This window comes from Episyrphus balteatus, chromosome 2 (genome assembly GCF_945859705.1).
Source record: "Episyrphus balteatus chromosome 2, idEpiBalt1.1, whole genome shotgun sequence".
Lineage (NCBI taxonomy): Eukaryota > Metazoa > Arthropoda > Insecta > Diptera > Syrphidae > Episyrphus > Episyrphus balteatus.
This window is the reverse complement of record NC_079135.1, coordinates 5,439,980-5,455,989: the sequence shown is the minus strand read 5'-3', so window position 1 is coordinate 5,455,989 and position 16,010 is coordinate 5,439,980. Positions and strand designations below refer to the sequence as shown.

Sequence of the window (16,010 nt, the reverse complement as noted above, 5' to 3'; positions counted from 1 at the left end):
TATTATTTACCTCAACTTCCTTTACAATTTTATTTTGTAGATTAAAGGAAAATATTGATGGAAATAATGTTTAACGTGAGATAAGACTTTCTTAATTAAAAGATATATTTTGCGTGTCATTTTTATGATGAGTTTTGATTTCTTTAATTTTTTTGGATAGTCATGTGATTAATTTGTCGTTCGTAAATTTGTCGTGATAATAATATTTAAGAGGTCATAATTAAATGTGGTCCTCTTCTTGAATGATTTCTCTTTCTTCTAACATTGTATAAAAAAAGTATTAAATTTTGTATTTAAATTTTAAAATTAAAAAAAAAAACAAACAAATAAATATTTGTAATAAGAAAAAAAATGTACTTTTGTGTTTATGCAAACTCTTTGCTATAAAAAGAACTATACCTACTAATTTACAATTTAGCTGTAGGTTTTTTTATGTGAAAAAAATAAATAAAAAACAAAAAAAAAACATTTAATTGATTGTGTTTTAGTTTGAAATACAGTAAAACCCGGATAAGTACCTCACCTTAAATGTCCCATTTTGATAGGCACTAAAGCGGGTAAGGTACTTACAAGAACCCGCTTAAGTGCTCATAGGCAGTTATCTCTATATTTATTTAATAATAAAAAAAAAACATGTTTGATTACTAAAAACATAATCTTCACAAAACAAAATTACTTTGAAAGTTTAAAATAGCTAACTAGTTAATTTCTAACTTTAGTAGAATTTTTGAATTTTAAAGCGGTTAAGGAAACGAAATTTTTCTTACAGTTCAAACTTGTTTCAAACGTGTACTTAAAAGAATTTTTTGCAAGCAAATTCAATTATAAGTATTTGAAAAGCCAGGCAATTAAGCGGGGAAGGCAGTTAAGCGAAAGGTACTTAAAAGATGAATTTTATGTGAAAAAATCCTTAAAATTTTGGTTCTAAAAAAACAAAGGTACTTAAGCGGGTTAGGCACTTAAGCGAGAGGCACTTATCCGGGTTTTACTGTACTTCATTCTTTGGTTTCTAGGTGGCGCTGTGTTGGATTTTCAAACTTGGTATGTTGCGGTTTTTGAAGAAAGATTATTGGAATTTTGGTTTCTTTATTTTTACTTGCGATATAGGTACTATAGGGCAAGTTTAGGATTCGTAAAAAAAATCGAACTCGAGATAACAATTTTACATGACATTACGATGATGGAGAATGCCAAAAAAGTGGGTCCGGCAATTCTGTCTGTCTGTCTGTCTGTCTGTCTGTCTGTCTGTCTGTGTGTCTGTCTCTATCTGGAGCTGCAGCCTAAACGAGTGAAGTGATTTTCTTCAAACTTGGTGGTTAGCAGTTTTTGGTGATTCCCTAGAGGGGAAATTAAATTTTTTTTTTTATGACCAAAACTAACGGTACCTGCCATATAACGGAAATAGAAAAGTAAATTTTTTTCAAAAACGGCTCTAACGATTTTGATAAAAATTTTTGTGTGTAGTACTACACATAATAGCCAACTTTTTAAATAAAAAAAATATTTTTTGTACCGTTATTAACGGTACCTGTCATAGAACGGTTTTTTTCGTTTCTGAATATCTCGTACAACATTAACCCGATTTAAATGAAAATTTTTATAAAAAAGTGTGTAAGTAAAGATAATATTAAAATTTTAGAAAATTTTCAAAAAACGCATTTTTGGTTTTTTAAAAAATATTTCAAAATTTTTTTTTGAAAAATCAATTTTTTGAAAACGAATCAATGAAAAATTTTGAAATTTAGTTTTTATGTGTAAATTAATTATTTCTTCGAAATGGCATACCAACTTTTTTTTTGAAAAATGTTAAAACATTTTTATATATAAAAAATTATTTTTTTAAAAAACGGCTCCTAAAATTTTCGAAAATTTTTTTCTAAAAATACCTTTATACAAGAAATAAAATGGCATATTTTTTATTTTTTTTAAGATAATTTAAAACGGAGTTTAATTAATTATAAAAACAGATTTAATTTTTTTATACTACTTATGAAATTTATTCAAAATATCAAATTTTAAATTTCTTGAATGAAAAGCTTTAACATTATAGTTACTTTAAGCATAAGAGCAAGTACGTGCGACCCCAGTCGTGCAATTTATTTCTTTTAGTTACCGATTTTTAAAGTTATTTTAAAAATTGCCAAGTAAACAATCAAAATTTTATTGATACGAATTTGAACCCAAACTTTAGAACTTGGTACACTTTTACATCTCAATACTTTTTGTGCCAGCATAATTTTAACATAACAGAACTTGACTCTTTTTTTGACAGTAATGTTTTTGTTGTGATTTCACTACTTTTTGCAAGGTATGGCTGAATTGAAAATCTCTATATTTGATGAAAATTCAATGAAAATGGGCTGTTGCCACGCCCCCTGGCTGAAATTCTCAAATTTTAAATTTTTTCCTTTGTATAAACTACCAGCTCTACCGTTCTACCAAATTTCAAGATTCTACGATAATCAGAAGTGCTCTATAATATTTGATGAAAATTCAGCGGAAATGGGCGGATGCCACGCCCCCTGAATTGAAAATCTCAAATTTTCGATTTTTTCCTTTGTATACACCATAATTCCTATCACCGTGTAAAATTTAAATTTTCTACGATATCGGGAAGTTCTCCATAATTTTGATGATCTGTCAGTGAGTCAGTGAATCAGTGAGTCAGTTACGGCTTTTGCGATTTTTGGAGCCCTATATCTCAGAAACTACCCATTATAGGCTGAAATTTTGTAAGGTGTTTGGTTTTGACCAGCTCAACAAATGTAGCGAGTTCGAAATTTCTAGCATCTTTGGTGTGGAAGTTAGAGGGGGGTCGAAAATAGCCTGAGTTGTTTCCTGTAAATAAGGGTGTAGTGCCAAAGTTGCTAGAGAACTTGGCTGGGCACTACCGTGCCCCTTGATTAATAGTACCTACCTACCTTCCGTTTTATTAATTTCTGAATCTATTTTAGATAGATAACCAAATAACAACCAAATTCAATTTTAACATAATTTTGTATAGCTTTAATATAAACAAAAATAAAATTTTGAAAAATTAAATTTTTGGATTTAAACAAAAATTTAGTTTTTTTTCGAAAATTACATTTTTTAAAGCGGGTATTGAATTTTCAAAAATTTTTTGTTTTAGATATTAATTAATTATTGCTATTATTTTACTATAAAACGGCATACTAACTTTATTAATTTTTTGTTTAGTTAGAAAAACAAAAATAAACATTATTGAAAATTCAGAATTTTATCTGTGAAAAACTAACCAAATTTTTAATTTTAATTTTTTTAGTTGATATTTTGTTTTCTATTTTTGAAAACTGCTCGGTATCGACATCATCTCAAGCAATTCCTTTACTTGATCTAACAGTTAGATTAAACTCTTCTCAAATCGTATTAAGAGTCGCAAAAAAATCTCTTTAAAAAAATCATTATAATTTATTTCTTTGAAGAACGAATTTTATGATACTCTAAGAGCAAGTTCGTGTGACCTAGTCGTGCATTTTATTTTTTTTCTTAATTTTGTTTTTACTTTTTGTTCTATAAAAGTTTTTAATAAATATATTATATAAATATTTGGTTTCAAGCGATATAGGTACTTACCTCACATAAATTGAAAACGTGCAACCATTATAAATAAATTTAAAAAATGAAATTTGAAGAGTGTTTGAGAGTCATGTAAATACTGTCAAATGTTATCCAATTTCCTTGAAGTGCTTGAAGTTTTTATTTTTACATAAAATTCTGTGTAGCTGATTGCCGCAAGTAGTTTTAATTGTTTGAACATTTAAGTACCTACTTAAATGTCTTCAAGTCGAAGAAGCAAAATGTGAAATAAACCTTTTGGTTTTTGATAAAAAAAAATACCTTACCTTAAAATAACCTTACTGTGGGTTAAGAACTTATGACATTCTTTTATTTTATTTTTACATATTTACGTAGATTGAAGATTCATAAAATCCTTCTTGTAAATTTTGTTGACAAAATTGTTTTGTTGTTAAAAAACAGTCAACGTTATAGTTTAAGAAGAGGAAGGTTCTTAACTTGGATGCTTAAAAGTTTTTATTTGTCCTCGATCAAATGTGTGGATCAGAATCAAAACCCATTTTATTCACTTTTTTTGATTTCGAGTAAATCGAGAAAAACTTGTATCTCGTAAACGAAACATTTTTTAGTACTTTTTTAAATGCAGGATTGATTCAATTAGGATTCCCTACAGTTTAAGTCCAGAAATCGTGATCTGAGGGTTTTAGTTTTAGAGTTATAACCAAAACAAATATGGATAGAATGGATCACTTCTGAATTTCAGACCAAAATAAGAAAATATGGCATTAAAAAAACTCAATTAAAAACGAGAAAACTTTATTTCCTTTTTTTTTAACCACGCCTACTTTCTTGAACAAATAAATTCAATCCTAAATGCCGAAAATTTTTTTTTCAAAAATCCGTATAAATTTTCGGATATTCCCATCTAATCTCATCAGATGGGTAAAATGGTTTTTGAATTTCAAATTTATTTTAGAAATAATATTTTAAATGGATATAATGGATTTTGATGCGAATAAAATTGTTTGGATATAATGGGTTTTGAAACAAAAACTCAAGTGGATAAAATGGGTTTTGAAATTAACCTCTAACTTTGTGGTCTGATTTCTATGCCAAAAAATGTAATTAGAGACTCAAACTTCGGCGTAACGTATGTATTTGAATAATAGAAACAAAACCTCATACCTATGTAAGTCATTTTTTTTGAAAAGTGGATATAATGGGTTTTGATTCTGATCCACACAAATTTCGAAAGCAGTTTCCCACGAACAATGGCAAGCCAATGAATTGGCTAGGACGGACGGTTAGAACGGTAAATAGGCATTTTGAAAACTGATGACTTGCTCGAACAAGAGCATTAGAAGTTATATTAAAACCTTTTGTGCCCCAATTATTTTGGCAATCAGGGGGTCGATTCCCGATCTGTGAAAATGTGAAGTGATAAGTTTTATCACGTTTTCATAATAAATTCGATTCTTGATTTGTCAAAGAAATAAAACAAATGTCTTAAATCTTTTCACATAATAAATTCTTTATCACAATCCAATATTCTTGTGAAAAATAATAAACAAATAAAAAAAAAACAATCTCAACTATACCCAGATTCGAACCTAGGCCGGTAGGAGTAAAAGGCAAAAAAAAGGCTAATTCGAATTTTTTTATTAGGAAACCTTTTGTTCATTTAAGCTGCTAAGAAATATTTTTCTCATTTAGTACTTTTTAGTACACGTTAATCACATTGAATTTGAGAATCGCATAAGGGGTGTCTATGAAGTGATAAAATGAAAAAACGCTGTGAAAATTGAAATGGTATTATTTTTATCACTTCACAGCTTCACAGATCGGGAATTAACCCCCAGGTGATTTTTTATTCTGCAAAACGCTTTTTGCTGGTATCACTTCGACCCAAATCAATTTTCATCATCTCTTATCACACTGATCTAAAGCAATAAATTTAAACATGTTTCATTTAAACAAGTTTATATAAAAGGCATATCCATCGTCACGGGTGGGATATAGTGAATTAAATTTTTCCCTTTTAAAATAACTCATAAGCATAACTATGCAAAATTTACATTGACTTTCATTAGACTAATCGTAGAACTTGTTGAAAAGAAACTTAGTTATTATTTTTGAAAGGATACAGAGTATGTATATCCTAATGTCACGGTTGGGACAAAAAAGTAGTAATTTCAGATAGAGTATATTCTTAAAAAAATTATTTCAGTTTTGTATTTAGATCCTTTGGATTACCACACAGAACATTAGTTTCTAAAATAAAAATCGAATTTACATAAAAATGATTGTCACTGGTGGGTTGGAAAAATTTTTGTCATGGGTGTGAAACATGCAAACAAATTTTAAAGAAAAGAGTTTTAGGACTGTCTCGTTTTTGCGTGAACCTCTTAAATACATTACCTATTGAATTTTTTTATACGTTTAAGTTTTATACTAAGCATCATTCTTAAATCATCACGAATAGGTACAAAAATTAAACAATTTCTTTTTTTCATTTTTTTCAAAAAAAAAAAAAATGATTCAAATCGGTTCCGCCGTGATGCGCTTTTTGATTAAGTTCTTCTATCAAATTCCTTTCATACTATCAATTTAATGAGCAGATCTTAAAATAATTTTCAAAAAAAAAATCACTCTCACTTAAAAGAAAGTAAATGTCGCATTTATAAATATTTACAACTACAATTAATCGAATGACGAATTTCTATGAAACTATTATGAAAGCTTCCATCTTAAAGAAAAGGAAACAAAAAATGACCCAGTTTCAAGAGTATTAAAACGATCATGCTCAGTGAGTTTGTCACCAAAGAAAAATAGTAGATAGGCTTGGCTGAGAGATCATTATAACAAAAAAAAAATGTCTTCAAGTTCAAATAGTTTTTATTGTTTTATGTAGATTTTTATCGTTGAATGGCAATACTTTGTACCTCTTTGTATATAATTGAAGAAATTTTATTGAAAGTTTTTTTTCTCCTTTTTTTATTTATGATGAATGATGATTGTTTCAAAACGATTTCTTTTAACTTTAATTGAATCAGATGGGTGCTTGCTTAATTAATTACACCCGCAATTAAGAAAAAAGCCCTTTGAAACAAATAGAAATCTTGATCTTCGAAAAGATTCTTCTATTTCTTCCGGTCTTCTGAATAAGATCTTTCTTAAAGTCTTGTGATCATGATTAAAGATACTGAGATTGAATAAATTTCCAGTATGTAAATGGTATTCAAAAATAATTAAACCTTCATTATTATAAATATATTTTTTACTCCATAGTTTCGGGCGCATTTAATTGTTGGCAACATTTAGTATTAATTTGTATCTCTTCAATACCTTCAAGACCTTGATTGAATATGAATAATCGTAAAGGTAATTCCCAGTTTTTTTACCGCACATTGACAAACCCTCTGACTCACCACAAGTCTTTTAGTCTCTGAAAATACTTTTAACACAAATAAAATAAACAAACAAACCAAACCAACACCTTCTATTATTTGCACCTCCACATTTTTGAGGCTTGTGTGGTTCGAGTTCTCCCTTTATTTTTGCAGTAAATGGATCCTCTCTTTACGGTTAACACCATTATTTGCTGTATGGTCGAATGCGGACGGATAGAAAAGATAGCACAATATACCTCCAATACTTACCTACCTACCTTACAAACCTATCTAGTTGTTGTAGGAGCTGTTAGCTAGCTCTATTAAAGTATCTTTCATTTCAACGCCTTGTAATCTTATCTAATAAACTTATCTTTTTTTTATTCCTGAGTATTAGTTACTTATATGACTTTTTTGTGTTTAGACTCTATCGTTTGTTGTGTCGATGTTTTTAGAGGTGTTAAAGTGGCAAAGTTAATTTAATTTGTTTATGCCAGAATACAATAATTTAATTCGCGCTGAGAGTTCGATCAATCGTTGTATGGCAAACGTTTTTTTATAAATTTTTAATTAAGAGTACCTATTGATTTTTTTCTGTTGAAACTAACCGGTATCTTATTGGAGATCAATTTTTTGTTTTGTTTGTGGGAGTAAAAGATCTTTATTTATTCCACTTTTGACTTATAATTATACTATTTAATTCACAAATGACTAGTTATGGAAGGTGTTCTTCGAAAAAAAATGGTAAATATTATTTGGCGGTGTATTTTTGTTTGTTGATGTTGTTTAAATTAATTTAAAACCCCAAAAAGGATATTAAAAGTGGCCTTGAAGATTGAACAATAGTTTTGTTGTTAGAACTTAAAAAAGTGACATAATCAAAAATTCCAAATAAAATCAATTTATTATTACGAGTAAATATTTAAAAAATAAAAACAAACAAAATGCGCATTAGTATGCAAATATATTTTAAAGTAATTGATGGCCGTTGAAAGTAAGCTATTGTTTTGTAAATTGAATGCCGAATGTTAAAATACCGACTCAGGCTAATTTAAACTAAGCGTTACTATTTGTTAGAATTCTAAGGTCCAATGTGTCAGCATTTATAATTTTAGCAAAACTTAAAATAAAAATAAATAAATCAAAATTTTTTTAAGGGAATACAGTTAAGTCATCACAATCATTAGTTATGCAAACAATAACAGTTCATGTTTCATTGTGGATTTATTTTGGAAACGATTTTTAACGACAATTCTCACATTAAATATAACTGTAAATGATTTAAATTTATTATAAGTTGGTGGAAAATGACGAAGCAAGAATTTTTGCAATGACAATGACTGAAAGTCCCAAAAACCGTTTAATACAGATTTTGAGAGATTTCTCTCATTTTTTTTACGAATTACTTTAAATTATAAAATTAAAAAAAAATCTTATCTTAAAATGACCCAAGATGAAAACTCTCAACTTAATTTATAAAAATAATAGTTTAAGGGCTTGTTTCAAGAAATTTTAAGTTAGCTTCTTAGAACTTTTTCTTAAAAAAAAAAACAGTCAAACTCCTCAGAACAAAAACTAACACATAACATAAATAAATTTAATTTAATTAACTGGAAAAATCTCTAAACCTTTGAACATCATGATGTGAAACGCAGAAGAATTTAAATAACTTATTAGAAGTTAACTGACACACCGTAAAACATACCCTTAGAAAATCGGAGAATATTTATTATAGCGAAAAATGTTCCGCATACACCACAGTGACCTTCTCAGTTTAAAGTTAATAGAGTCCTGATTACTTACATCATTGTGTAAAAATTGGATTTTAAATAATTTGAAACTTAGCAATTTTAACTTTTTTTTTAACTTTAATGCCTCATAACAACTTTCAAAAAATTACTCAAGAAATGTCTTTGAAAAAAAACGGCAAAAAATTTAGAAATCGTTTACGAGCATGTTAAAATCACCAAGAAAGTTAAAAAAGAGTGTTTTTTTTCTTGTTATTGTCTATTACCTGAAAATAAGGATAGTATAAAACTCGCGGTTTAAATCGGTTTCGGTTTTTTTTTCTTTGGAAAACGCTTTTTTCGTTTTTTGTTTGCATTCCCGACTTAAACCGGTAAAAAAAGAAAAACCGAAAAAACGGGTAAATGTCCGCTTGAGAAAGGAAATTATGAAACCCATATAAAAATACTTTAAAACCTTGACTACATTGGCTTACTTTTTGCAAAAGTGAAAATAAATTTTTCTCCCTTGTGCATTTTGTTTGTGAAAAAGCAAATACAAATTCTTTTTCATTCCAAATTCTAAGCTCATTGCTTATTTTTTGTAAGTATGTATTACAATCGTATCACTAAATAAGTTTGAAATATTTACTTTTTCACTTATTGACTTTTTAGGCCATTGTTTTTATATGAGGAAAGGTCAAAAAATTGCAGAATGACAGGCAAGGGACTGGAAATTCAACAAGTTTTTTTTACCTTTACAATGTATTTTCTTTTAATAATGGTCAAAAAGTTTATAAATACGTTAGAACAATTTTTTTGTCAAGGCCTCCAAAGTTTAATTTATTTATTTTTAATTTATTTTTTGTTAATAAAATAAAATCAGACATGCCTCTTCATTCCTCTTTGAAAAATTTCCAAATGCAATACCTAAAATTTTTTTTAACTAAAAAATTGAAAATTGAAAAAAATATGAGATGTTTTTTTTCCAATTTTTTTTTCACAATCTAAGCATCAAACCCATACAATTGTTTTTTTTTTTTTAATCAATGATTATAATCATTTAAGTCCATAAATCATAGAACATTTGAAACAGAAAATTGATTACCTACTTGAATAGTTGTTAATCAGAGACAGGGTTTACCAATTTTAACTTACTGTAGCTCTTAAAAAAAGAGTGAATCCAACAATATTGTTTTTTTTTTTTTTTTGATTAATTTGGTACTTCCCATTTATGTTGTTTTCAAGAGTTAAAAGGAAATTGCTTTCGCCACATTGTACCTACTTAATTAATTATGATATTTATAACTCTATCTGAGTGTAATGTACTTTTATTATTGTTGATGACTAATGTTACCAAACAAAAACAAATAATCAATCATCATTTTAATAAGTAGATTGTTATTATTTTTTTCAAAATCGTGCAGACAATGCAATAATTTTTGTTATCTCTTGATCATGTTTCGGTGTAAAACAAATAAATTTTCTTCATAAACTTATCATTTAACTAATTTTTATATTTTATCTACTTCGATAAGATATATGTATTTTCAAGAAATTATTCTAAATTTTTCTTATCAAATTGATTGCAACCTATTTTAAGATATTTCATAGTAAACAATTATTTTGTATTGTGTCGATGTACTTTTTGGCTTATTGTGTTGATTTTTAAAAGAAAAGAATTAAATCTCTAGGCTCGATTCTCTATCAGGCATTGTCCTTTGGGTTGATTTAGATCTTATTAACAAATCTCTGAACAGTATCTTAGTCTTAAAGAGTGGACCTTAACCTGGTGAACGATTAAAGAATCATATTAAGATTTCTGACCAAAACTAACACAAAAGCAAAAATAAAACACTCAAAGCAATCTTCCTTCTATTATACCTACATTATTTACGTCCTTGAACTTAGCGAAAAACCTATCAGTAATCAAAATGCAATCAATTTCATAATTTGTTGCTATTTAGGAAAGGCATTTCCAACTGTTGTTTTATTTTTTATTTTTTTCGCGGAGTTTTTCGCTAAGTTAACATCAAGTGAGCGAAATTGTGGTAAGTTCTTCTTTAAAAGTAATATGTTTTTATTTAGTCCTCAATCTGTTAATATTTATCCTTAGATTTTGTTTTTTTTTTTTTAATTTTGCTAAGATCATATATAAACTTAGCGAAAAAGCGTTAAAAATTCAAAAGCAAAAAAAGAAGAAATTCAACATACATTTCCCTATAATAGATTTCAAATAAGCAAATATAAAATAAATCAAACTTCAATACATTCTAAACTGTTTTTTCGCTAAGTTAAAAGGAACTTAGCGAAATTACTAAAACACAGACATTCTTTACCAAATTCATAAAATCTATTCTTTTTTTTTTCTTTCCAGGAATCCCTTTCTTTAGCACATAACCTATCCGATAAGCCTCCGCCATCATCTCACATAATTCCAACGAGCATCGAAGGTGGCAAAGTATCAGATCGTTTGGGTAAACTACGTAATTCATCTGAAAACTGGAAGAATCGAATTGGTAAGTCTTCTCTTTCTTAAGAAAATATTCCCTTCCTCATTATTAACTTTTCTTCTCTTTAGAACAATCCGATGCATCAAAATTCACAGTCGCTGGACGGCTGCAGAAAAAGTCCCAATCCCCTGTCGAACTTCAATTCGAACGGCATGGTGATACGACAAAACAATGTCCACCCATGAAAGTTGTCCGCAGTGCAAATCAACCACAATTGGGATTGGCTAAGAGTCCATCAATGATGGTTACATCCATGACAGCACCACCAAAGCCAACATCCGAGACAAATGGTCAACACCGAATGCAGCTAAAGAGAAGTCTCAGCGTAAATGCTGAAGCTCAAAGTGCCAGCAGTAGTGATTCAGATTCGGAAGGTAATAGTGAGAAGGAGAATTTGAAACAGGTCAAAAAGATTGCTACTACAAAGACCGGAGCTAAAGTTATTGTTCCAAGAGTCGATGATGAAGAGACTTTTGAAAAGTTCTTTACAACTTCAAAGTCTGTGGAGAAAATCGATGAAGGTGTTGAGATTTCTGATTTTGATAACATAAAGTCATGTGAGAGGTACGTCTGAACCTTTTTGATTCTCGGAACTAGTTATAATTTTCGTTATTTACTTTCTAGATTGGTAACCAAAAGAACCGTACAAGGTCCTAAAGGACGTCGTGCAGCTAAAAACCCACTGAAGAGCCTCGCTGCTCGAATCGATCTTCAAAATGAATACACAGAAGTCAAGACTGGCATTGCCGAGAAAGAGATGCGACGTATTAAGCTTGAGTCTTGTAAGCCATCAAAGCTTATATTTTCTTAAACCTTTCTTAATATTTTTCCATTTACAGTTGCTAAAACCAATAACCTTGCCGCCGAAGCTCTTGCCGGCTTAGCCAGTGTTGAAGATTTCAAATCGGTCAGCCTGAAGTCCTCATCCCTGCCTTTGAACCAAATGTGGCTGCCATTCAAGCCAATCATGCTACTGCACATCAAAGGACGCACACATGTCCAGACCCGCCTTGTCGAACCCATTTACACATCACTCAACCGAGGTGACTGCTTCATTCTTATAGCCGGTGACGTACTTTACCGCTACATTGGCTCCTTTGCCAATGTCATTGAGATCTCACGAAGCAAAAAAATCTGTGGCTACATTCTGGAGAACAAAGATCTCGGCTGTACAGCCCTCACTGAAACCATTCTCACCGATGGCAAGTTCTTGAACGAACGCCACTGGAAGACATTCTGGGAGATTCTCAAAAAACCCGATGACTATCAAATACCCGACTGTGGACATGCCGATGAAGATGATCTCTTTGAGGCGAGTCTCATCGAGACTAATATGATCTATGAGTTTGCTGATGATTCATTGGTTCCCATGGAGAAGTATTGGGGAGCGATTCCAAAAGTCGAGATGTTAGATCGGAAGAAAGTTTTAGTCTTCGACTTTGGAAGCGAGTTATACGTGTGGAATGGCAAAAATGCTCCATCTGATGCCAAGCGAGCTGCCATCAGACTTGCCCAGGAACATTTTGACATTAAGAAAGTCGAATATGAAAAATGTTATGTTAATCCTTTGAATTTCTCCTCGGTTGTTGGCCAAAGAAGCAGCTATAAGTTTATGAAGTCTTCAGAGCGTGAAGATTGGTGTTTGTTGGGCAAGATAACCCAACACATGGAAACCTGTCTGTTTAAGGAGAAATTCTCCGACTGGCCTGAAACTGAACGTGAAGATTTGGAAAAGGATTACTTAGCCAATGGAGTTCATTCTGTAAAATCTCTAGATGGCGCAATTATCTTTAAAGGGGAACCATATATTGAACCGAATCTTGTGCTCGAGCATTCAAATCTCGGTCGTGGTAATTTCTACTATGACACCAACACAATGCGTCACTTTGATGTGGTAACAACAGCAAGTGACAAATGGAAGATCAATGAATTCAACTTTGAAGAAGCCGAGTCTCGAGACACTTTGGGTCATTTCTATTCTGCCGAAAGTTATATCGTTCGATGGGTCTACCAGATTTCGGTTACAGTTCGAGAGTTGAGTGGAAAAGTCTCGAATCGAAGCACCATTGTCGGACGTGATCGATGTGTTTATTTCTGCTGGCAAGGAAATGATTCCAGTGCAAATGAAAAAGGTGCTGCAGCTCTTTTAACCGTCGAATTGGATAAGGAGAAAGGTGCCCAAATGCGTGTAGCCCAAGGCGATGAAACTACAGCTTTTATTCGGCTATTTAAACTTTTCCTCCAACATCGTGGCCGCAAAGAGGAATGTCTTGAGCGTCGCCGTCAATGGAGACTATACATTGCCACTGGCAATGATGTTGAGGAAACCATCCTCAAAGAGGTTAACTGTGATTCAAGTCAGCTGCGGTCGCGAGCATCAATGCTGCTTATAAATGGAGAGAAAGGTCTGATATATGTTTGGCATGGATGCAAGAGTTTGCCACACACACGAGAGATTACCGAGAAGGCTGCCGAAAAGATTCGCGAGAAAAAGTATGAGGATGTGTTTTTGTCAAGTGTTGGCGATGTCAAAGTTGAGATGCATGAAGAGACCAAAGAATCGGAAGGATTTCAAAAGGCATTGGGTGGAATTGATGCAGAATCGTATGGATCGTTGAAGGCGATTACAAAAGATTTTACATTTACACCGAGAATGTTCCATTTCTCCAGTACTCAGGGTGTCTTTAGTGCAAATGAGATTTTGTATAATTTCCGATGCAAAGATTTAATCAGCCCATATCCGTTTACTCAAGCACAATTGTACAATGCCAGACAACCGACAATATTTATGATTGACAATGGAGATGTCCTTTGGATGTGGATGGGATGGTGGCCATTGGAAGATGTTAAAAGTGAGTTTAATCTTTTATTTTTATTAATTTTTTTCGATTTGCCTTGTATGTTGGTCGTAAAAGCTGTAATAACTGTGCAGTATTGTCCTGCAACTTGTCCAGTTTCCTTTGCTTCATTGATATTTTCATGCGTATAGACTGCTTCCAAAATAAAAAATCAAGGGGGTACTTACCCTTTTGGTTTATATCAATACTACCCCATGCTGTGTGACACGCATTTTCATCGCAACCCACTAACAATGGTTCTTTCTTCTTCTTGATCTTCAGCCGCTGCCGATTTCTATTTCAGACTTCATTCCCAGATCTCTCGATATAAATTCTGAAAGACAAACTAAAATTGATTTTTTATTTGAATTAACTTAATAAACCACTTACACAACCTTTGAAGACATAGGGTTCTTGGATCAGCAATTTCTGTTCTTCCTTTCTTTCTCTTCTGTGGAGTCCTTACTTCTGTTTAACAAACGATTTCAAATTATTTTTTTTGTAGTTGCCACAGAAGATCGCGCAAGTCCGACAAATGAGAATCGTGCTGGAGTTAATCGATGGATATCGGAACGACGTGCTGCTCTAGAAACAGCTGTCTCATACTGGAGGGCCAAGTTTGGTAAGATGACTTCTTGTACAAACACTTTGTATAAATTCTCATTGATCTTTAAATTTTAGGTGAAAAATCTGACGAAGAATTCTATGGAATTAAAGGTTTCGTCGTCTGGGCTGGACTTGAGCCAGTTGCATTCAAGGCTCTATTTCCCGATTGGCAGGACAATGAAGATGTAAAAGAGATAAATATGGAGGTAATATCTAAAAAAAAATAATCAATTGAAAGAAATTTGAACTAATATTTCAATTTTTTTACCAGGATGGTCGCACAAATACAGCAACACCTATCGTAGATGTTCTAACACAACTCACACAAACCGAATATCCGCTATCAATAATCAAAGAACGCCCTCTCCCTGAAGGTGTTGATCCAACTCGTCTAGAATTGTATCTAAACGATTCGGATTTTCAAGAAGCTTTAGGAATTTCACGTGAAGAGTTTGATCAGTTGCCCCTTTGGAAGCAAACAAATCTCAAGAAAGAACGTGGTCTCTTTTAGAAAATTAATTTTCACATCAATTCAAATGGAGATCCAAAGCACATACAACACACACACCACTGAGGATTTTGTCCCATTGTACCTTCAGCAGCACATATTTTATATATATATACAATTTTTTTGTTGTTCTTTTTTTTATAAATATGTATTTGTGTATTACCTATACCTTATCCCCAAAAAAAAACTTATCTATAATTATAAGATAACTAATGTATATTTATTAACAAGGATTTTTTTATACAATTTTGTAATATTCACTTTTTACGCGCATTAACAATTTTTAATCAAAGATTTTTATATAAAAAAAGCATACAACAATAAAATAAAAATGATTAAATATAAATATCACACACATACACACACAAAAACAAGCATCCTTATAACACAAGAATTTTTTCAAAGGTGAGGGTTTTTTATTCTCTCTCTTTCTCTCTTAATTGAATCCCTTCAAAAAAATAGGCTTAGTTTTTTGTTTGTTGAGTTTTGTTTTTTTTTTAGAAAAAAAAAATGTATTTTTAAGTTTTGTTTTAATTACCTATTATTTTTTTTAATAAATGTAAATATAAAGTTTTAAGTAGCATTTATTTATTTTATAATTTTGTTTGTTTAATTATATTAATTAAAAAAATATTGCAACTATTATTCAAATCGTATATTACATTGGAAATTTTATTAAAACAAAAAATTAAAATAGTATTTGTATATAATCATATACAAATTTAACAATATTTTTATCTTTTATTGTAATTTTTAATTATTTGTTTTATTATTTTAGTTTTATTTAATTTTTTTAAAATAATAATAATCAATTTGTTTGTGTGATTTGAAGTTTTTTTTTTAATTTAAATTATACTTGTAATTATTAAAAATTTTAAAATAAAAAATAAAATCAA

General features: G+C 30.4%; 1 protein-coding gene across 9 annotated transcripts in view; it reads left to right on the top strand.

The window, feature by feature from the left end:
* The window catches only part of LOC129909888 (serine-rich adhesin for platelets), a 408,462-nt gene extending 392,867 nt beyond the window's left edge, over positions 1-15,595 (top strand). For 7 of the 9 annotated variants that reach the window (XM_055987033.1, XM_055987034.1, XM_055987032.1 and 4 more), the window contains 7 exons: positions 11,028-11,169; positions 11,232-11,727; positions 11,788-11,945; positions 12,003-14,015; positions 14,506-14,622; positions 14,682-14,812; positions 14,878-15,594. In XM_055987033.1, the coding sequence (XP_055843008.1) occupies positions 11,028-11,169; positions 11,232-11,727; positions 11,788-11,945; positions 12,003-14,015; positions 14,506-14,622; positions 14,682-14,812; positions 14,878-15,117 (3,297 nt within the window). In that variant the 3' untranslated portion in view covers positions 15,118-15,594. Of the gene's footprint in view, positions 1-11,027; positions 11,170-11,231; positions 11,728-11,787; positions 11,946-12,002; positions 14,016-14,505; positions 14,623-14,681; positions 14,813-14,877 lie in introns of all 9 variants that reach the window. The other 2 variants (XM_055987036.1, XM_055987037.1) reach the window with 2 other exon arrangements.
* Positions 15,596-16,010: the final 415 nt, after the last annotated feature.